This window comes from Brugia malayi, assembly GCF_000002995.4.
Source record: "Brugia malayi strain FR3 genome assembly, contig: Bm_v4_Chr3_scaffold_001, whole genome shotgun sequence".
Lineage (NCBI taxonomy): Eukaryota > Metazoa > Nematoda > Chromadorea > Rhabditida > Onchocercidae > Brugia > Brugia malayi.
The window spans coordinates 11,184,704-11,209,780 of NW_025062477.1; the positions used below are offsets into that span (position 1 = coordinate 11,184,704).

At 22.2% G+C, this 25,077-nt stretch overlaps 2 protein-coding genes across 3 annotated transcripts; both read right to left on the minus strand.

The window, feature by feature from the left end:
- Window positions 1-1,407: 1,407 nt before the first annotated feature.
- Window positions 1,408-12,229, minus strand: Bma-grh-1 (grainyhead transcription factor, putative; the record flags this gene model as incomplete). 2 transcript variants are annotated; one of them, XM_043080852.1, is made up of 9 exons in its annotated part: window positions 1,408-1,590; window positions 2,015-2,133; window positions 4,127-4,324; window positions 4,768-4,825; window positions 6,389-6,547; window positions 7,622-7,831; window positions 9,051-9,213; window positions 11,140-11,773; window positions 12,103-12,229. In XM_043080852.1, 9 exons carry the CDS (start codon window positions 12,227-12,229, stop codon window positions 1,408-1,410), a joined length of 1,851 nt encoding a protein of 616 aa, XP_042936786.1. The 2 variants fall into 2 exon arrangements, with proteins under 2 accessions (XP_042936786.1, XP_042936785.1); XM_043080851.1 differs by lacking the exon at window positions 4,768-4,825 and adding an exon at window positions 5,471-5,528.
- Window positions 12,230-17,914: 5,685 nt separating this feature from the next.
- Window positions 17,915-23,514, minus strand: Bm17666 (Uncharacterized protein; the record flags this gene model as incomplete). Its single annotated transcript, XM_043080853.1, has 3 exons — window positions 17,915-18,148; window positions 22,226-22,344; window positions 23,427-23,514. The coding sequence occupies 3 exons, from the start codon at window positions 23,512-23,514 to the stop codon at window positions 17,915-17,917; spliced, it is 441 nt and encodes a 146-aa protein (XP_042936787.1).
- Window positions 23,515-25,077: the final 1,563 nt, after the last annotated feature.

Sequence of the window (25,077 nt, forward strand, 5' to 3'; positions counted from 1 at the left end):
TTATTTTATTAGACAAATTTAAAATTTGAAAAATAATTAAAAATTTTATTTTTTAAAAAAAAAGTAATACCTTTATCTGATCGAATTGACTTATTTATTTTTAATTTCATTCATTTTTCCTTCCATTTTTTTTATCTTTTTTTTTTTTTTTTTTTTAAATTTTAATTTTTTGAAGAGGTAAAGAAAAAGGAGGTATGAAAGAGCAAAAAGAGAAAAAGAAAAAAGAAAAAAAGAATGGAAAAATAGAAAATGAAAATTGTATGCTTGATAGATTTCTTTCTTTTTCCTTTTTATTCCTCTGTTTCGTAGGAATAACTTTTTTTTTTTTTTTTTTTTTTTTTTTTTTAAATGTAGAAATTAATTTAGCAATTAATTCGAATGAAATCAAAAAAAAAAAAAAATTCAATTCGATCAGTAAGAAAATTAAATTAATGGATGTATACAAACTAGCGACAACTACAAAAGTTCCTAGCCACTTGCCTGCTGAAGATCATTTTCAAATTGATGGATAATTGACTGATTGATTGATTGTTTAATTTACATGTTAAGTCAACAGCATATATTTTTATGAAAATTTGAAATTAAAGATATTAAATGAAGTAATTTACTCAAATTAAACAAAAAAAAAAAGTAAATTCTTAATTGTTGAATCATTTTTTTTAATTTAAAGTACATTTTTTCTTTCTCATAATTTTCTCTTTGATATTAAAATAATCCAATCAATAATTATTATAAATTATTTGAATTTCATGCTGAGACAAAACGTAAAGATATATATATATATAATACATATAAAAAAATAAAAGGATTAAAAAAATAGCTTACTATTAATACAATGCAATTTTTAGATTTGCATAAATGCAAAAAAAAAAAAAAAAAAAGGCATGTAATGTCAAATATATATATATCAGAAAAGTTATTATGATTTTTTAAAATCATGAAAAAATTTGAAGAAAAAACAAAATTGTTATAAACAAATTATTATAAAAATTAATTTAAGGCCAAAAAAAAAAATGATGCAAAGTTTACATTGACAAAAAAAAGAAAAAAAAATTGATAATTATTGATTTGAATAATGAAAAAAAAAAAGAAAAACGAAGTAGAAATTAAAGCATTAAGCAGTTGAAACAAATCGAAAAAGAAAAATTAGCCAATTTTTGTGATAGATTTTTTTTTTCTTTTCTTCTCTTCTTTAAATTTTATTTTTTTCGTTTGAAAAAAATATATAACAGAAAAATTAGAATTTATAAAATTATCACTTAAACAGTTTCAATTTTGTTTGTACTTTTTTTTTTTTTTTTTCTACTTTATAGATTGTGTGATAATTTTTTATGATTAAAAAGAAAATAAAAAGACAAAAATAAAATTAGAAAAAAAAAAAAAAAAAAGAAAATGAATTTGGCTTTATTATGTTGCTTGTGAAAAATGTGTTGGCGGTAATTCAACAAGCGTTACTGTACAACATGATGGATCATCTTGCGCTTGTTCAATATCAATGATAAAGGTATCCTCGTTACAGTAATGCTTCAACATATCATCATCCAATTTTACAGTTACACCTTTGGTGCACTGCTTAAATAAACCCGATATCTGCAACAAAAACAACAACAAAAATTTGAAATTAAAATAATCATTAGAGTAGTTTAAAATGATTATTATCATAAAAAAAAAAATAATGATATGCTATGAAATACAATAATAATTATCATTTGAAACCATTACATTAATATATTAACAAATGCTGTTAATACTAATAATCTTTTTAAAGAATTTTTGTAATAGTTTTTAATAATTTTATTTAAAATATTCAATAAATTTATTTAAAAATCTTTATAATTATTTATTCGTTATTTATTCGCTTGTTTACTCATTCATTTGTTTAAATAAGTATTATATTTAATTATTAAAAGCAAAAAAAATTTTACTGTTTATTTTTGAGCAAAATAAAAAACATAATTGTTTATGAAAATATCATTGATTAAAAAATAACGATGTGAAGAGAGTAATGAATTACCTTATCACTTTCAACACCAAATTTTTCAACAACTGCTTGTATAAAACCGGTTAATGAGGGAGGTATAATATGCAATGGCGTATAAATTTGTTCATCTCGTTTCCTTACGTATAGCATTACTGAAATTTACACTTAACTTTTATCAGTGCTTAAATTTTTTTGAATACATTGTAATTAATTTAATTATAAATATATGAGTATAAAGATAATAAGTTTGTATGTGAATGCATACGTAATACACATACACGTATGCATTTGCATGCACGTGTACGTATGTATGTGTGTGGACATATAGAAGTGCATTTGTATGTGTCAATAAATGTATGCATACGTATGTGTATGTGATGTGTATCAGCACGTGTCTGTGTATGCATATATATTGTATGTATGTATGTATGTGTGTATGTATGTATGTATGTGTGTATGTATGTATGTATGTGTGTATGTATGTATGTATGTGTGTATGTGTGTATGTACTAGTTAACGACTAAGAAAATATTTCATATTTTTGTAACTCATTGTAAATTTCTAAAAAATACCCAGATTTTTTTTAGCTCTTTTAGATATTTTAAAAAATCGTTAAATCAAAAAAAGAAAAATTACGAAAGAAATATTTGAGAAAAAAAAAAAAAAAAAAAGGAAAAACGGATGCACGCAAATAAAAAAGAAAAAAAAAAACGAAAAAGAAAGAAATGGGAAATTGTAATAGCGTACGATTCAATTAAAACTAAATTTTTTTCATCATTTCCATTTTTATTATTTACAGAAATTAAATTTTCAATTTCAAATAAAAAAAATGAAAAAAAAAAAGAAATATATGAATATTTTAGAAAAGGATAAATTATTAAAATAATTACAAAAATGTTTAAATTCATCAACAAATATTGCATATTAATTTATGAATGTTATTATAAAGTGTTACTTTCAATTTTTATTTTAAAAAAATCTTAATAAAAAAAAAAAAAAAACTTTATTTATATTAAAAGTGGATAATTAAGGAGAAAGACAATAATTTGATGGTGAATATTCATTAAATTTAAATGGCAGGAAGATTTGAACTGATTTAATTATCAGTAATTTAATGTTTGAAAGAAAAAAAGAAAAAATGAAATACAGTATCCAAAAAAAAAAGGGATAAAAAAATGTGACATACGATTTGTTGAACTAATCATCATCACATTATGATTATCATTTCATGACAAGCAATAGTGTAAAGTAGCTTTTTGCAGGTATACGGTATTAGTTCAATTCAAGCACAGCCAATCAAATGCCAAGTAATGGGCATTTTTACACTATTGATTTTATCAACGTTTGCAATAATTGCTGACATTTATTAGTAATGAATGAATGATAATATTCTATCTATATTTTATCTATTAATTAATTAATTAATTAAAAATTAATTAATTAGAAACTATAATAATATTTTATCTTCAAAATTAATGCAATAGTAGTAGTAGTAGTAGTAATATTTGTCGCTGTTGTTGTTGTAATATTAAATTAAGAAAAATGTGATATCATTTAAAAAATGAAAATAACAAAAGTGAAATGAGAAAAAAGAAAAAAAAAAATGTTTGAAAATTTTGAAATAATTATAGTTGCAAAATTATCATAAATCATTACTTTCTTCTATTAATTTAATAAAATTAAACCTTTAGTATTTAATTCTTTTCTATACTATCTTTCTTTTTTTTTTTCAATAACTTCTAAAATTTTTATTTGTGTATGAGATGAAAAAAAAAAAACTACAAATAATTTAATTTTTATCATAATCTTAAACATATTAATTTTTGTCAAAAATTTCCAAATATATTACTAAGCTTTTATTTGTAATTAACTTCTATTTAGAATTAATTTTACTTATTTATAATTAATTTCTATACTTTTATTTATAATTAATTAATTAAGAATAAAAAAAAAAGGAAAAATATTGTTTCTAGAAACTTTAAAATTAATCAATCAATTTTTATGTGTTATTTTGAAGTGAAAATAAAAAAATTTTTATAGCAAAATCTGATAAACTTAAATTGATGAAAAAGTTTTATAACTTGAAAAATGAAAAGAAAATGATAAAATAAAATAAAAATAAAAATATATATATGCAAAACTTACTCCTTTCAGATGTTCTAGGCCGTTTTGTAACCGGTTCTAATTCTGATAATGGATCAAAAGCAAGGCTACTTTCAAGGTAACGTGAATCATACTCATCAGGTCCAATAAATAAAGCAGCACGTTTAGTTAGATCACTCATATGATAAAATTCGGAACGTTCACATGGTTCATGGTATTCACCATCTGATTTTTTACGTCCTATAATATTGTTTACTCGTCTCTTTTCTTTTTTTTTTTTTTGAAATTTAAAGATAAACATTTATTGCATATTGTTAAAAATACGATAAAAGCATCCAATATAAATTATATATGTTTGATAATAAAATAAAATAAAAAAAAAAGCATTTATTTTTTTCTTTTGTTTAATAAATTTTCCTAATTAAAAAAAAAAAATAATTGTTGATAAATATATAATTTTTTTTCTTGTTTTGTTATCATTTTTTGGATGCTTTTGTCATTTAAATTTGTAAACAAATAAAAGCAATGACATTAAATTGACGTATACGTTTCAATAAAAATTTTAGACACAAATGTAACAAATGAGCAAAAAAGAAAAAAAAATGGAAAAGGAAAAAGAAAAGAAAGAGTATTTGGAGAAAAGAAGAAGACGAAAAATGAAACAAAATTTTGTAATAAACAACCTTGAAGTCTGCGTTTTTCATCTCTTCGCGTCTCATGTAGCATTTTTCTGTTAGCACCCTATAAAGCTTTTTTACCAAGAAAGTTAAAAAATATTATAGCAAAAAAAAAAGAAAAAAGAGAAAAAGTAAGTGAAAAAAAAAAAAAAAAAAAAAACAAGAAAGCATTTATTTTGTTATGTTATAGTAAGCTATAAGTAACAAAAAATATTATAGCAAATTAGCTGATTTGAAAAGCAAAATTAATTTTAAAATATTCTATTTTCATATATTATCAAAATAACATTTTTTTTTTCTTTTTTTACACAACAACTTTATTATTGTTTTTGTTGTTGTTGTTGATATTATTGTTATTGTTTTTGTTATTATGCATAAATAACAAGGACAAAATGACGACACAAACGCACACAAAATTATCACAATAATTTTAAAACACAATAGCTAAGCGCAATAAAAAAATGATTATTGTTGTAGCCAAGGATATCAGTAAATGCATATGTATATATAAGTTTAGAATTATTTATTCTAAATGAAGAATTTTGAAAAATTAAAAAAAAAATATCAAAAATATTAGAAATATTTTTGAATAAAATTGAAAAAATTATGATAACCTTGGCTATAACAAAAGCATAGACAATAAAGCCATTTTCAAATTATTATGCGCTTATTTATTTATTCTTTTTCTGTTTTCAATTATCTCAATTACCTGTTAATTTACGCTTTTGAGCCCTTTTGTCCTCGTCACGTAATTTTCTTTCTGCTCCCTAAGTTAAAAAAAAAATTTTTGTTTAAATTTTTTTAACAATGTTAAATTACCATAAATTTTATTCACATGAATTTAATTTTCAATCAATGATAAGCCAAAAAAAAAAGGAAAAGATATAGTAAAAGGAATAAATTAATGTTTTTTTTTTTCTAACAACCGACAATGATTCAGAATTAAAATATAGTAATTAATACTGAAAAGATTGAAAAAAATGATACATTTCAAAATTTTTAAAGAAAAAAATGATTTAACGATTGTTTTTTTTTTTTTTGATAAAACTTTATATAATAGTGTAAATCATACAATTCATCGAACGAAGTTTGATTTAAACTTTTTAAACTACAATTTAAAATACAATGACAAGAATTAATATTTGATATTCAAATCTGATTTCAAATTCAAATGAGGGCAAATTTTTAAAATTAATAAAACATCATATATCTAGAAGTAGTAGTCAATAACAATTACTATAAACAATTCTAATTTTTTTCTTTAATTGATCAGAAAAATGTGATTAACAAATTTTTAATTTAAAAAAAATTTTTAAAAATTTTATTACAATTATTGAAAAAAATGAATTAATAGCTAAATAGAATATTGCAAAATTGATAAGCTAATGACATTTTCCGAACCACTATGAAAAGATTATCACCAAAAATAAAAAGAAAAGAATTTCTTTTTTCATTCAATCAAACGTCTACGAAATTTAATGCTGCGACACATATATCGTATTTTTTTTTTATTTTCAATCATATAAATATGAAAATTATAAATAATACGTCTTTTTATTAAGATCTGAAAATCTTTGTCAAAATTTGAAGTCAAATTAAAAATTGAAATTGTGAACAGTTGACTAACCTTATCACAAAATACTTTAATTTGGCAATATCCTCGATGAAATGGTACATCGGTATTATCATTTTCATCGTAAGTATCAATTTGAATATGAAGTGGAAGACCTTTGACACCTTTTTGATTACTAAAATCTGTTGACAAACACTGCACTGCAATGCTGATCTAAAAATTTATATGTAAATAAGATTTTAAAAGATGTCTTATTGAATTCTAGTTTTTGTCAAAAAAAAAAAAGTAAATATTCTGATGATTAATGGAAATTTCGGAGAAAAAATCCAAGAAATGGAATACTGTAAAAAATGTCAATCGAAGAAAAATTAAAAAAATAAAAAAAAAAAGAAAAAAGAATCTGCTCATCACTTTCAGTTGCTGAAATTATCAAGTTTGATGAAGTGAATTTATCAAGTTTTTTTAATCAATCAATCGATTAATCAATCAATTGATTGATCAATACAGTAGACATTAATTTGACTTCCACACATATTAGTGTACTTTAAATTTGCTATTAACAAATTAATCACTGTCAATAATTTACGATGTTACACTTTCTTGGTAATAATCTAAAATATTTTAAATAATAATGAAATTTTATTTTTGACAATTTAATTATTTCCCTCATTTTACGCGTCCTTTTTTTTTGAATTTATTTATTTTTTTTTTGTACATTTTAACTTATTGATTTTTATGTTTTGAATTTTATTTTATTATTAAATATTTTTAAGATTGAATTGGTGGAGAACAGAAGTAGCAATTGTTAGTTACTGCTTAAGAGATTGAATAAAAAAAAAAATTAATGGAATGTAATGATTGAAATATAAATATTTATTAAAATAGAGCTAAATTATAATCAATTAATTTATTATCACATATTAATATCATTCTAAAGAACGAAAATTTAGTTAGCAAAATAAAACAGAACAAAATTTGTATAATTTGATGTTAATACTTAATTAAATAAAAAATGTGATTGCTTTATATATTGAAAATTTAAATTATGTTTGAATTTTAGTCTTTTTTTTTTTTTGTTTATATATTATCAAGACTCAGAGAAATGAAAGAATTTATAAAAATTCAAAAAAAAAAAAACAAACAAAACAAAAAACAAAATGCTAAATAGATTCAAACAAGTCATCAATGATTATGAAAATAATTGATGAAGAAGTTAATAATAACAAGTGATAAATGGGTTACTGATAAGAGTATAAATATCTGATATAGTGATAACTGATAACTAACTTTAACACTTGATTGCTCCGTTGGATTCCAATAAAATTGTACAGCATTATGCGCAATTTCCTCAATTTGTCCAATCATGCCAGAGCTATTTTTAGCATCAATTTCTAGAATTCGTTGTTTAACCGAATGTTGCCTAGAATGCCAGAATTGCCAAGTTTTAATCTCTTCCTCATATGTTTTATCTTCTCGAAATACAATCATTAATTGACTCTGAAATAAATAAATAAGATAAAATCATAAAGATGTAAATATAAAATAAAGAATTATATAAAATTAATAAATAAATAAATAAAACTAAATAATTAAAATCAAGCAATAATAAATAAAAAGATAAAATATTTATTATTAGCTATATTTTTTTGTAAATTAATTAAAATTGTGGGTTTTTTTTAAAAAATTTTTAAATAGAAAAAACTAGTTCAGCTTGTGCTTTTTTTTTTTTAAATTATTAAATAACAAAATGGAAGATGTATTTTTTTTTTCTCAAGAAATTTTTACTAAAATTAATTTTGAAAATTTTTTAAATAAATATAAATAACATTTGTCACACCTAATTGGTAGGTAAGAAATTTTCACAATACTATCATACCTGGATGACTGAAATAGAAAGTATCATTTTGAAATGGGTCTGGTTTTTTTTTTTTTTTTTTTTTTTTTTGTAACACTACAACATTTTGTTCCCACCACCACAATCCATTGCAACAAGTTAATCTAGCCTGTTTTGTTGTATCATCATCACTAATACCGGTACCTGATACAGGTAATTCTGGTATTACTACTTGGTAATTCTGGTATTACTACTTACTACAACTACTATAAGACCAAAAAAGAAAAAACAGGAATTAAGAAAATATTATCTTTAATTACACTAATTAATATGTTTAAATTCCTGAATTAATTATTTGTTATTAATATGTTTAAATTCCTAAATTAATTATTTGTTATTAATATGATAAAAAAAAAAAAAAGATTAAAGTTTTTAAACTTAATAAAAAAATTTTTTTTTACACTAATTAATATATTTAAATCATATACATATGTATAATTAATTATTTAATATTGAACTGATAAAAAAAACAAAAAAAAGATCATAATTTTTAAAATTAACAAATTTTCTTTCCTTTTTTTCATAATGTTTTTAATTTTTCCATTCCAATTAATTCATTAAATATCATAATTTAATAATTTAATTTATATATTATTAGAAAGTAAGTGTATATATTAAAATATTTTATAAAATTTAAATAGCTTAAAATTTGTCAATTTTCAACTCTTTTTTTTCTTATATAATTGCAAAAATATTTATAATACACACAAAAAAAAAAAAAAAAAAAGAAAAATTTACTGATTAATAATATATTTTAATGTATTTATAAAAAAAATTAATGAAGAAAGTAAAACAAAAATAATGATGAAAGTAAAACTTTACTTTAACTGTAGGACTTTTTAGTGGCTTACAAAGATCAGGAATGTAATCAAATGACACAGTATAAAATTGTCCTTTATTGACGTATGTCATCCGATCATCTTCTTTACGAACAGATGTTGATATTGGTGCTTCTAATACATATTGAAAGCCCAAACTGTTCTCTCTATAAATAAATATAAGGAAAAGTTCAAAATAAAAAAAAAAAAAAAAAAAGGAATTATATATTTTAAATTCTAATTTTAATATTTTATTTTTTAGCAACAAACAAGACAATAAAAGACGATATTTTAATTTTTTAATTAATTAGTACTAATGAATACAACTATTATTTCACTTTTTATTTTGAAAAAAGAAAAAAACTCTACGTCTATTTATTAATTTTTTTGAAAAATACTTTATGTTATTTTTTTTTTCTCTCTTTTTTAATTTGAAAAATTTTATGCATTCATTTTTATTTTGTATTTTTGTTTTTTTTTGTTTGTAGCTAAAAATGATTGGAATTGTTAATTTATGAGTATTAATATTATTTGATATGATTTAACAATTTGCATAAATGCAAAAGAGTATCTGAAAAATATGAGGAAAACCAGTTTTTATTAACGAATAATTCAGTTACCTATCATAAAATTCATCATTATTTTCTTCTCATCAACTGATAAATTGAAATAGCAAAATGATTTCATTTTTTCTTTTTTCTTAATTTCATCATATTTCCTCTAGTTTTTTCAAAGAAAAAAAAAGTAAAATTAAAAAAAAAAAAGAAAAACAAATTTAGAGCATATATATAATTAAATCAGATATATTATTGCATTAATAAGTTTTATTATATATTATTATTAAATTACTTTTATTGCAAATTAATTAAAATGTATGCAGATATCATCATTGTTATTACCATTATTAGCATCATCATTACTTTTATTATAGTTACTATATTATTATTATACTATCGTTATCATCATTATTATTATTTTTTATAGCAATAATATATATATTTCAATAATTGTACTGTAAATGAGTTAAAATTTTGATTATGTTTGTTCATGTTTTTGTTGCATATTTTTTATATAATATTCAAAGTGCATTCAAATGAAGGAAATAATTTCCTATAATTTAATTCAATTTAATATTTAATATACGAATAATATGAATTCAAAAATTTTTAAGTGAAAATTTACATATACACTATGTGAAATGATTCATGCAATGATAATTAAAAATATATTTTATATGTAAATTTTTAGTAGAAATTATAAAATTTAATTTCAACAAATGTTATTTCTTTTTTCCATGCGCGAGAATTTTATGCATATTAGTTGATCCATATGATTTATTAGCATTTGAATGTTTAAATTTAATTATTTTATTAATGGATGAGAAAAATGGAAATTGGAATAAAAGATTGTTTAAAGTAAGCTAAATGCTAATAGACATTGGCAAGAACTAATTTCTAAATTATTTCATTTCTAATTGAAAGAAAAACGAACGAAACGAACACATTGATTTATTTTTAAAATTTAACAAGAAAAAGAAAATCTTTAAGAAATTTTGAATTATTTTTTTTTAATCCAAATTTTTTAAAATTCTTTTTTTAATTTGTTAATTAAAAAAAATTACTTGAAAAATTTTAAATACACGACGAATAAATGTGTAAAAACAAAGTTGAAAAAATGGATGAGCGGTTAATCAAAAGAAAATTTCAATTTTGGATTTCGATTCAATGATGAGAAAATGTCACAAGGATATATGATTAAGGACATATATAATTGTATGTATGTGTGTGTGTGTGTGTTTGTTGTTTGTTGAAAATGGAAAATAATAAAATGAAATTTAAGAAGCAAAGATTACTTTTAATTATTAGTAAAAATGCGATTAAGAAATTTAATAGAATTAAAAAAATTTTATATGCTTAAAAATTTTTTACGTATAAATAACTATAGTAATGTTAAGAAAAAATGTATAATTTTTATTACCTAATGCTTGAAATTTTAAAATTTTGTAAATTAAAAATTTTTTTTTTTAATTTGAAATTTTTTCAATTTGTTTTTTTTTTTTTCTTATAAATTCAATTGCAGGTATTAAAACGAACAATTTTGGTATAACAACCGGTGAATCACGATGACTTAGTGAACGTTCAGTTCGATCACTGGTAGCTGATTGAATACCATGTAATACCTCGGTTGCTGCATAAAAATCTTCATTTTTTGTTGCAATTAATGATAAATCAGCACCAATACCGCTATCAACCGGTGAAGGCATTTCAACTGCAGCTTTATATACCCGAGTTTCTTGTTGTTGCTGTTGTTGTTGTTGCTGTTGTTGTTGTTGTTGTTGCTGTTGTTGTTGTTGCTGTTGCTGCTGTTGAGATTGTGGTACCTCTTGTGGATACTGTAGAGCACTAGCACGTTGTTGCTGCTGTTGCTGATACTGTTGATAGTGTTCCATAGGACGTTGCCATTCATGAGCTGTTACAGCACCTTGGAATACGGTTGGATAATAAAGTGGGGTAGCACTTGATGGAGCTGTGATAATGGACGTTTGACCTTGTGCTAGGCCAATAGCTGCATAATCAGTGTAAACACGACTATAGCTAGGCATTGAATAGTACTGTTCAATTGGTTGCATTTTGCTTAAATCTTGTAAGCTTGGTTGACTAAGTGGTGCCAAATCAATTGGTTCACTTTTTGGTGAAAAATCATGCTGTTGTTGTTGTTGTCCACGACCTATAAATATATTTACAGATTTTAATTTACTAAAAAAAACTTAAAAGTAAAATATTTCAACTATAATTGGTTTTTTTTTTTTTTTTTTTTTTTTAAATGTCATACATATTCTTTTTTTTTTTATCAACAAAAATATAACATATATTTTAAAAATAAAGAAAATAAATTATGTTATTTGATTGGGAAATATTTACCCGAATAGAATTTATATATATTGGAATTAATTAAGATGCCAAGAAGAAAAAAAAATAGTAAAGTTTTTTCCTTTTTTTTTTTTTTAACTAAAGAAGTTGCTAATACGTATAACAACAGTTCAAACTATTTTGAACCTGGAGGAGCAGTTTTGATAACTGATGATGAATCCAAATGAAATTGTTGCTGTTGCTGGGACTGCGACGAGGACATCGTCGCCGTAGCGCGGACTGATGATTGCGAATCGAACGACTCCAATTTCATTCCTTGTAGGACCTAAGAAATTAATGAATTAATTGTAAGAGAGTATTTCATTTCAAAAAATAATATAAAAATTTTATATATATGCACAAATATCTTTAACTTACCAAACATTATTTATTGTTCATGCAATTTAATCGTATAACAGTTGATGTTGTTATTGTTATTGTTGTTATTGTTGCTGTTGTTGTTGTTTTATAAGTGATAGAAATTGTTAAGCAATGAATTTTTTTTTTTAATTTGATTTATTGGGAATGGTGTGAAATTGTGAAAATGGACAAAAAAGAGATAAAAGTTGCTGAATGTTTTGGAATTGATATGAAAGACAGGTTATGTGTCGTAGACAGGTTTTGTGGCTTTAGGCTTGTTACAATCTTATGTCTGGGTCAAACGACAAGTACATAAGAAATAAAGGTCTCTAAGGAACCGGTATCGCCTGGAAAGTATTCGGCACTCTCTTAGAACAACAGGTCAGGGTGACACTGGTTCTTTCAAGGAAAAAAAAAGTGAGGTGAAAAGATCGGTGTTAGGAAATGTGGGGAGGGAGGGAGGAAAGAAGAAGTTTGGTGCATATATATTACTAATGGTTGTATCACAGGTGTTGCTGTGCTTGGTGTTCATGGTGATGATGGTAGCAGTAGCAGTAGCAGTAGCAGTAGTGGTAGTAGTAGTAATAGGAGAAACAGGCTTACCCACTATCCGGTCCTTGTTCCTCCTCGTTGGCCCGTTTTCGTCGTCGTCGTTGGTTTAGTTTTGGTGCCGTACGGCGAGGACTGGATCGTGTCCGCTCCTGCTAGGTGCCTGTTGATGGTGCTGGTGGAGGGCAGGGCAAGTTATCGTCGTTGCTAGTCCGGTATCTGGTATCTGTGAGTGTACTGGTATGTATATGTGTATGTGTGTGTGTATGTATGTGTTGCGGAAAGGGCCGGTCCTTCTGGTCCTCTTTTTCCTCCTGTTCCTTCACTTCTCGAACTAAAAGATGACAAAAATTCTTGATTAAGGTTGCGAATACAGAAGTAGTGTCACCATGTAGTGCACACACACATACATACACATACCACATACATATACATACATAGATAAACATATACATTGAATTATCGGAAGAACTCGAAAAACCAGTAATGATCGGTATTTGTGATGATGGTAGGATGATTTTGGGGTGGCCGATTGGAATGGAATGGAATGAAAAGGAGGGCGAACTTTTCAACGACACGAGAAAAGGGGACGGTCGTGAGCGATATTGAAAGGTAGAGGAAGAAGAGGAGGAGGAGAAGTTTTGAGAGAAATGTTGAGGGAGGGGTTCAAGGTAGGAATAGGATCAGGGGACAGGTATAATCCAAACAGCTGTCAACTGTTGAATTGCTGCACATACCTGCCATCTATCTATCAACCATATCGTTAATCCATTATTATTTTATTTCCAAATTTGTTGACCGTCCCCGCTTCTTTTCCTCCTTCGCCTTCTTCTTCTGTCGCGCAATGCTGCAGTTACTGCAGTAAAAAAATATTAAATTTCATTTACAAAGAGACGAAGAAAAATGTTAAAATTGTTTGTGTGTGTGTGTGTGTGTGTGTGTGTATGTGTGTGTATGGAAAAGTACTCATGTCGTCATCATCTTTTGTTCTGTCACTACTGTTTTACTTCAACTGCTATCGCTATATCATTTTAGTAGTAGAAAAGTTTACTACTGTGTCGCATTGATTTCGTGAGGCCAAATTATACCTACCTGTCTGTCCTCATTCATTTGTTATTGTCATCGAAAATTTTATAGTATGTCTGTGTGTGTGTGTATGTATATGAGTGAGATTTGAAATAAAATGTAAGTTGAAAAGGTGAGAAAAAGGCGAATCTACTTTACCTCAATCATTTGTCAAAACTCTTTCATCAAACCATCAAACAGTGGTTCTTGGTTGATCATCACCATCATCATCATCATAGCCATTACCATCATCATGATCATCACCATCGCCATCATCACTATCATCATTATCACCATCAATATTAATTATATCAATATCATACCATCATCATCTCACGATCATGTCACCACTATTATCATCATCACCATCTTCATTATGTTACCATCATCATCACCATCATCACCATCATCATCACTATCATCATCATCATACCATCATCATCTCACAATCATGTCATCATCATTATCATCATCATCTTCATCATGTCATGATCATGTTACCATTACCATCATCTCATCATCATTGTCAACATCATCGTCATCATTATCATCAATGTCGCTTGTTGTAATCACTGCCATTGTTGTCGTCATCTGATTCCTCTCAATTCAGTCGCTCATCTGAATTTTCAAACTTGAAGTGATACAAACAAATATTGCAAGATAATAAATCTATCTAATAAAATAATGGTTTTAATCTCAGTTATTGTTTGATAAGTTTTAAATTGAAGATGACAATGAAAGCTAATGAAAGTAATGATAAATAATTATTTAACAAAACAACATGGAAAGACATGGAAAAACAAAAGCAGCATTTTTATATATATGAAATGACGCAAAATTAAAACTACATTTCATTACATTTTTAATTTCAATTGAGATATTGAATTTGCGACAGCAAAAATTAATATGTAATACAATATTTTCAAATCTCAAATATTTTCATTATTTTTTATACTACATAAATAATATAACTCAATTTAATCAATTTCATTAATTCATTTCATGTCTTGCTTAATAACATATGCTAACTTCATTTTACGTTTACTTCATTTCTGAAATGTCATAATAGATAATATTTTTCCTAAAAAAAGATTTGATTAATCATTAACTAAAATTAAACTAAAATTAATTTTCGTCATCATTTTCATTTAATGATTAATTAAATATAAAAGTGAAAATAAAAAAAATAAAAAACAATAAATGAAAATGCATATGTAAATTAGAAACATTCACTAAATAATGCGATTAAATCAAAATTATGAATCAAAATTATGAACAAAATTCTTTTCACTTTTTTTACTCAGTTACTACTAATTCATGTTTGTTATTTATTTAACTACTTATCATATTACATCACACATGTAATAAATGTCGTCTAAGCTAACCTGTATTTTTAATTTTGATGTGAAAGTCCAGTTTCTGTGATGTTATTCCATCAGGAAAAAAAAAAAAGATGAAATGATGACCTCAATAAACTGGTCCTTCTGTCTGTCTGTATGTTACAGTTAAAATTGAAATAATAAAAGTTAATTTGAAAATTTTGTCAATTCTGATAGCTTATCAAATATTATTTTATGATCAATTTATTAAAGAATAAAAAATAAAACAAATGAATATTTTAATATTTTTGCTTTGTTTTTCTTTGCTTCTTATTTATAAAATATCAATAATTTTATATCAATTATTTCATTATTAAACTTTTAATACAACATTTGGTAATTTTTTTTTTTTTTTTTTAATAAGTTAAGGTATTATTTTAATAAATTATTAACACATTAGAAGTGATCGTGATTGTTTTGTTTACTAATATATAAATTGAAAATCAAATGTTAATTTTGAAAAGTCGTATTTTGCCCGAAAATGTTATTATCATTTAATTGTAAAATTATAGAAATGCATTTACTGAGTGATTGATAAATTCTTTCTTGGAAGTGATATTTTCATTTTAATTAATTTATAATAATAACATTTGTTATTGCAGACAGACAAATATGATTATTAAACAGGTTTCATCCATTTAATTGTTAAAAATAATTATAAGTTTATAAGCGACGCTTATATCATATTTTAATTCACTAAGGTCATGATAATTAAATGATAAGAATTGATAATGAAATAGTTTTGCTAACATATCATTTAATATAGCAAAAATAATGGAGTTGAAGAATGCTATCACTTAAATATAATTTTTTTTTTTTTTGATTTTTAAAAGAAACTTAATTTTACTATAATATTTTATTCATTAAATGACTAATTTCAAAGACAAGGAAGAAAGAAGTTGTGCAAAATTTTTGTCTTCAAAAATTGTTTTAAATTCTTTTTTTTTTAATTTATAAAACTTACATAAAACTTTTTCCAATTTTTTTTTTTTTAAATGAAGAAAATTGGGAGATATTATAGAGCATTACTATTAAATTTAAAAATATTTAACAATTCGAGTTTAATGAAATTCATGTAAATGATTGTCAAATCCATGTCATTACCAATGATAAATCTAATAATGTTATAATTTGAATTTTGTTTGAAAAGTTAACTGTTGTGATTTGTGATTTGTTTACGTACGCAAAAACCGTATATCATTTATGAAATGCAAAGAAATGATTGTTGATTCAGTAATTAATTAATTAATTAATTCAGTAATAAATTTATTAATACATTAAAGCACTGAAAAATTTTCATCAATTGATTACCAAATTCTCATTTGAATGATTAGTTTTAATAAGAATAAATTCATAATTCATTATTCATATAATACTATGAAATGTTATGAATTTAAAATTTTCTGAGAATTATTAATAATAAAATTAACAATGATAAATAAATGAACAGTTAATAATATTCAAATTTTTATTAAAAGTACTCAAAAAAAAAGTGAGGATAATAAATTTAGAAAAGAAGAAAAAGTAGTAATTAGCACTAATTTTTTCTTTTATTTTTTCAAAAATTTCATTCTTCTTTTTGCAATTTGAATTTAAATAAAGTAGCATTTTACTCGATGCTTCCAAAAATTTTTTTCCAAAATTTACAATAAAAATATTAAATGCATTATTTATTTTCTACACTTTCTTGAATTACTATAAATTTGTACAATTTTTCAATACTATAAATAATTTGAATAAATATAAAATGACAAATAGTATTTTCAATTACAATTGCAAATTAAAGGCGAATTTAAAATATTTTTTCTAAAAAAAAAAAAAAAAAAAAAGAAGAAGGATGACATATCAATCACAGTTTTCAGCTATGTATAAAAAAGTTCAGGTGTGCTTAGGATGTGACAATAGAATTCAAATTTAAATGAAAAATATAATAGGAAAAGAGAATTTTAAATTTTAGATGAATTAATTCAAAAGGAAAATTTTTTAAATTATTTTTTGTTATTTCTTCTTTTTTGCTGTACAATAAAATAATTGTTATTTAAAGGACAGAAGAAAAAAAAAAAGTGTAGCGCAATTGTCATATAACAAGCGTGGAGAATTATGCGCATTTGTCGTAGTAATAAGTTACAAAAGAGAAAATCTTTTTTTTTTTCGATAAGATGAAATTTTTAATTTAAAACTTTTAATTAAAATAAAAAAAAGAAAATTTTGATATGAATTTTATTTTAAACAATTTTTATTTTTGTTTTGTGCCTAATAAATTTGCTCATTAATTGTTCAAATCTTTTGTATTTGCAAAACTATTTTTTAACAAATACTAACTTTTAATGATTTTAACTCTTTAACTGTTCAATCTTTCGTTTTCTATTTCCTTTTATTTATTTATTTATTTTTTTTATCAAACTATTATGTCATTGGTATAATTTTATTTTTTATTCTTTTTTCAAATAAAATGAACCAAATTACATATATTCGAAAAATTTTTTTTTTTGTTTCTCTTTTTGTTTATTTGTTTGTTTGTTGTTTGTTTGTTTGTTTGTTTGTTCATAATATTTATTATTTCTTCTTATTATAATAATAAATTATCCAAAAAAAAAAAAAAAATTTTAAAGTTCTTCCATTTGTCCATATGAATCCAAAATTTTCTTATAAAGCGCAGAGGCAATAAAACGAGGATACGAGTCACGTTGCATTAACGTGTAAATTTGACTTTGAGCTTCATCAAATGTATGTACCGTTGGATGAATCATACTGTTATTGATTGCTTCCCTAACATTTGAATCGAGTGATACTTCTTTGGCTGATAAAATTGAAATGAAATCTTCGTAAATTATTCGTGCCTAAAAAGAGAAAATTATGCATAAAGTATTTATAGCTTATAGCAAAATTTATTAGTTTAATAGTTTAAATATTTAAAATTATTGCAACAAAGAAAAAAATAAGAATAATAGTATTAAGTTTAATTATATTAATAAGTAATTGCAAAAAAAAAATAATGAATAACTTTTATAATTATAACTAAAGAATTTTGTTTAATAAATTATAACAATAAATGAAATTATAATAAATACTAAACAAAATTTAATAAATGTCTATTATCTATCTATCTATCTATCTATCTATCTATCTATCTATCTATCTATCTATCTATCTATCTATCTATCTATCTATCTATCTATCTATCTATCTATCTATCTATCTATCTATCTATCTATCTATCTATCTATCTATCTATCTATCTATCTATCTATCTATCTATCTATCTATCTATCTATCTATCTATCTATCTATCTATCTATCTATCTATCTATCTATCTATCTATCTATCTATCTATCTATCTATCTATCTATCTATCTATCTATCTATCTATCTATCTATCTATCTATCTATCTATCTATCTATCTATCTATTACTATCTATCTATCTATCTATCTATCTATCTATCTATCTATCTATCTATCTATCTATCTATCTATCTATCTATCTATCTATCTATCTATCTATCTATCTATCTATCTATCTATCTATCTATCTATCTATCTATCTATCTATCTATCTATCTATCTATCTATCTATCTATCTATCTATCTATCTATCTATCTATCTATCTATCTATCTATTCTATCTATCTATCTATCTATCTATCTATCTATCTATCTATCTATCTATCTATCTATCTATCTATCTATCTATCTATCTATCTATCTATCTATCTATCTATCTATCTATCTATCTATCTATCTATCATCTATCTATCTATCTATCTATCTATCTATCTATCTATCTATCTATCTATCTATCTATCTATCTATCTATCTATCTATCTATCTATCTATCTATCTATCTATCTATCTATCTATCTATCTATCTATCTATCTATCTATCTATCTATCTATCTATCTATCTATCTATCTATCTATCTATCTATCTATCTATCTATCTATCTATCTATCTATCTATCTATCTATCTATCTATCTATCTATCTATCTATCTATCTATCTATCTATCTATCTATCTATCTATCTATCTATCTATCTATCTATCTATCTATCTATCTATCTATCTATCTATCTATCTATCTATCTATCTATCTATCTATCTATCTATCTATCTATCTATCTATCTATCTATCTATCTATCTATCTATCTATCTATCTATCTATCTATCTATCTATCTATCTATCTATCTATCTATCTATCTATCTATCTATCTATCTATCTATCTATCTATCTATCTATCTATCTATCTATCTATCTATCTATCTATCTATCTATCTATCTATCTATCTATCTATCTATCTATCTATCTATCTATCTATCTATCTATCTATCTATCTATCTATCTATCTATCTATCTATCTATCTATCTATCTATCTATCTATCTATCTATCTATCTATCTATCTATCTATCTATCTATCTATCTATCTATCTATCTATCTATCTATCTATCTATCTATCTATCTATCTATCTATCTATCTATCTATCTATCTATCTATCTATCTATCTATCTATCTATCTATCTATCTATCTATCTATCTATCTATCTATCTATCTATCTATCTATCTCTATCTATCTATCTATCTATCTATCTATCTATCTATCTATCTATCTATCTATCTATCTATCTATCTATCTATCTATCTATCTATCTATCTATCTATCTATCTATCTATCTATCTATCTATCTATCTATCTATCTATCTATCTATCTATCTATCTATCTATCTATCTATCTATCTATCTATCTATCTATCTATCTATCTATCTATCTATCTATCTATCTATCTATCTATCTATCTATCTATCTATCTATCTATCTATCTATCTATCTATCTATCTATCTATCTATCTATCTATCTATCTATCTATCTATCTATCTATCTATCTATCTATCTATCTATCTATCTATCTATCTATCTATCTATCTATCTATCTATCTATCTATCTATCTATCTATCTATCTATCTATCTATCTATCTATCTATCTATCTATCTATCTATCTATCTATCTATCTATCTATCTATCTATCTATCTATCTATCTATCTATCTATCTATCTATCTATCTATCTATCTATCTATCTATCTATCTATCTATCTATCTATCTATCTATCTATCTATCTATCTATCTATCTATCTATCTATCTATCTATCTATCTATCTATCTATCTATCTATCTATCTATCTATCTATCTATCTATCTATCTATCTATCTATCTATCTATCTATCTATCTATCTATCTATCTATCTATCTATCTATCTATCTATCTATCTATCTATCTATATCTATCTATCTATCTATCTATCTATCTATCTATCTATCTATCTATCTATCTATCTATCTATCTATCTATCTATCTATCTATCTATCTATCTATCTATCTATCTATCTATCTATCTATCTATCTATCTATCTATCTATCTATCTATCTATCTATCTATCTATCTATCTATCTATCTATCTATCTATCTATCTATCTATCTATCTATCTATCTATCTATCTATCTATCTATCTATCTATCTATCTATCTATCTATCTATCTATCTATCTATCTATCTATCTATCTATCTATCTATCTATCTATCTATCTATCTATCTATCTATCTATCTATCTATCTATCTATCTATCTATCTATCTATCTATCTATCTATCTATCTATCTATCTATCTATCTATCTATCTATCTATCTATCTATCTATCTATCTATCTATCTATCTATCTATCTATCTATCTATCTATCTATCTATCTATCTATCTATCTATCTATCTATCTATCTATCTATCTATCTATCTATCTATCTAATCTATCTAATCTAATCTAATCAAAATCAAAATCAATTTTTTAGTTTTATATTTTTTTTTCAAATTTTTATTTTTTTAGTTTGATATTGTATATGAACCATAAATTTTCAACTAACAATGCAAACTATAATTTGTGTTGTAAAAGCAATTTAAGCAAATAAAAAAAAAAAAAAAACAAAATGAAATGGAAAAAGACTTTTCATTCTAAAATATAAATCTAGTTCTCAAATATTAAAAAAAAAAATTTAAAAAACACAGACGCAAACAGTTTGCTATATTAAATACCTCATAATTCATTTTTAAATTTCTTTTATAAAAAAAAAACGAAAAGAAAAAAAAATTTTTTCTTTTGACTTTTTTGTTAATTTAAATAATTTTTGTTTAGGTGGTTTTTTAGTAAAAAATTCTGAAAATTTTACATCAAAATTGTAGATTAATTAAATTATAAAATTACTATTAATATGCCATGAAAAAAAAAAAAAAAAACTAACAAAATTCATTATTTTATTATACTTAAACAATACTTTTTATTTTCTTTTATTTCATTTAAAAATTTTTCTAATCTAAATAGAAACTTTGAAAAAAAATATTATTTTCAAATATAATTTATTGCTTAAATTACAAAAACTTATTTAAGTATCTCAGAAAAAGAAAATTGTGTAAATTAAATCAGTTTACATTCCATTTGTCCTTTTTTTTAAAGGAAAAAAAAGTTAATCAGTTAATTAAATTTCATTTTTTTTTTTCTATTATTACTAATATATTTTTGAAATGTTTGTTTAATAATTTATTCATTTGCTTTTCTCTCTTTTTTTTTTTTAAATTCTAAGAATTAAATAATAAATTTTTTCTCTTCATATTATTTTGTTTGTTAGTTGATATAATATAATTTGAATTGTTAAACCACACTCACTTTAACATATTTATTTATCAATTAGTATCGATACTAAATATTTCAAATAATTATACTAAAGTAGTATAAATATCAGTAATTTTAATACCTAAAAAAAAAATTATACCATACTTAATATTAATTAATAAATATTTATTTATATTTACAAATATATATTATATCGATAAATTATTTAAAATAATAAAACTAAACCTTTTCTGCAATTTTTTTTTGATTTACTTCATGCTTCAGTTCTTCACATGCTTGCCAAAATAAAATATTTTCATCGCTAAATTCACCTTTTAAGAATTCAGCAAAATATTTTTGCCCTGCTAAAAAAGAAGAAAAAAAAAAAAAGCAAAAATATAAAAAAATATAAAATTTCACTTTTAAGAAATTGATGGATGATATTATTTTTAAAAGTTTAAAATTTTACATTCTCAATCAATTAATTTTAATTGATAAAAGATAAAAAAATTAATTGTTTTTTTAACTGTTTTATTTTACTTAACACAAAAATTTGTGATAAAAAGTCTATTTCATATTTTAAATTTAATTTAAACATTGCTGAAATCTTTTTTTTTTTTAAAAAAAAAATCTATGAAAAGTTTTTAATAGTAGTGACAGTTTTCAATTTTTTTGCAATTGAATTAATGTCCTAAACTATGGCAAAAGTTTAAATAATAACAAAATAAAAAAAATATAATTGATAATAATAAATAAATATATCAGTGATAAGAAAAGATAAATTAATAATAATTGTAAACAAAATTTAATAATTTTTAATAAAATTTAGAGAAAAAAAATTTTTTTTTTAACTATTCTAATGGAAAACATTAAATCATATCAAAATAAATTTATAATTTTAGTGATAAGTGTAATATAAAGCAAAATTTGCTTCTTTTATTTCTTATTAAATAACTATTATTTATTTTAAATATTAATTATTATTAGTTGTTTCAAGTAACACTTACTGTAATTATTTTCTAAATACATTTTAGTTATTTTAAATATTATTTATATTTATTTGTTTCAAATATAAATTATTATTTACTTTTATTACTTTTTGTTATTTATGTTCTGTTTACTTTTATTTTACATTTGTTAATATCAATTACAAATAGACTATGTGAAATATATTTTTGTTTTCATATTTTTGATTGAAAACATTAATTTCATTTTTTTTTTAAATATTTTTTTTAAAAAAAATTTTTTATAGTTAGTTTTATTGTTGCATATAAATGTATGACAATCATATATATATTTTGTAATAAAAAACCAAAAAAAAGAAATTTTTTTTAGCAAATTTTTTATTCAAAAAATAATATTTAAAAACAATGAAAATTTGCTTAGCTAATTAAAAATGATTTAAAAATTTAAATAATTGAAAAAAAAAAAAAATTTCCAAACATACAACGATGTTTCATAAGGCAATCAAATGATGTTCGCCATGCACATACTTCCTCGAATGATACTCTACAAATAACACAATAAATTAACATAGTTTCACAGCAAATAACGCTACTCTGCAAATAAAACAATAAATCAACATATTGCTTTGCAAATAATTTTTATTAAAAACAAAAAGAAAACATAATAATTGCTCTACAAATAATAATAATAACAATAAATAAAAATAATTTGCACTAAAAATAACAATGAAATTTTCTTTTTTTTATGTTTACTATTAAACAATAAAATTTGAAAATAAAAATAGAAAAAAATTAGTAACCAAAAATAGTAAACAGAAAATTATAATAGGCTAGAATTTAGTAAGAAAGCAAACAAATGCTTAGGTAAATAATTGATGAATGAATTTATAAATATATATTGCTAGAAATATACTTATAATGAAGTTTACAGAATTGAAATTAATAAGTAAACATTTAAATACGTAATTTATTTATATGCAAACATAATAGAAAGTATTAAATAATTTGATACAAAGATATGAAAATGAAATATTAATTCATATTTTATTAGTTATAGGAATTAAACATATAATTGATTAAATAATCAATTAAATAAAATTTAAATTTTTTTTCAAACATATTCATTTGAAAGAGAATGAAAAGAAGGAAAAGCAAAATAAATAAATAATTTTTTATTATTAAAAATTTTACTCTTTTATTTATATTTTTCTTGTTTTATTCAATAAATTTAACTGTTTAATTTTGATTTTTAAATTTTCTTTTAAAATATAATACAAAATTATTTGGTTCTGCTATATAAATTATGTATATAATTGATAAATTGTTAAATAAAAATAAAAATTAATAATTTTTTAATTTTTTTTTCTCAAACATAAAATTTTTCAATTTTGATACATAAATTAGATACATATAAATAATTATTGAACAGTTGATAACTTATTAAATTTAAGTAAATATGAAATATAATTTCTCCTTTAAACTAAAATATAATGAAGGATAAGGATTACGTTACGTAAGTTAAAGTAAAATAGATAACGTAATTCTCGAATGAGTACTATTGCAAACAATTGTGGGAGTACAAATCGGAATCACAAATTCATTCATTCATCTATTTCTATTTGATGACAAATTCCATTCTTATTTAAATATTTGAAATAAAACTAAAATAAAATTAAAATAAAATATAGGGAAAATATTTATTATCAATTAATAATAATAATAAATTTTTTTTTTTAAGGAAAATAATTGAATTATATTTTATAATATATAAAAGATGTTTTTTGTAAAAATTTAATAATTTTTGTAATTTTATATCGCTTAATCGCTTTTTTTTTTAAATTAATAAGTTGCAAATTATAATATTTAAAAAAGAATTTTTTTTTTTTTTTTTTTTGTTGTTTTTGATATAAATAAAAAAAGAAAAAAAGATGAAAAAAGAGTTATAAAAATAATTTATAAATTATTTATTTATTTATTTATTTTATATTATATATTATTCAAAAAAAAAAAAAATAGAACAGAAAGAGAGAATGAAAATAAATAAAACTTACTTTTCACTGATATTAATAGTTGATAATTCTTCAACAGTTAATTTATCATCATTCTGTGCTGGCAAGCTAAAATAAATTTATG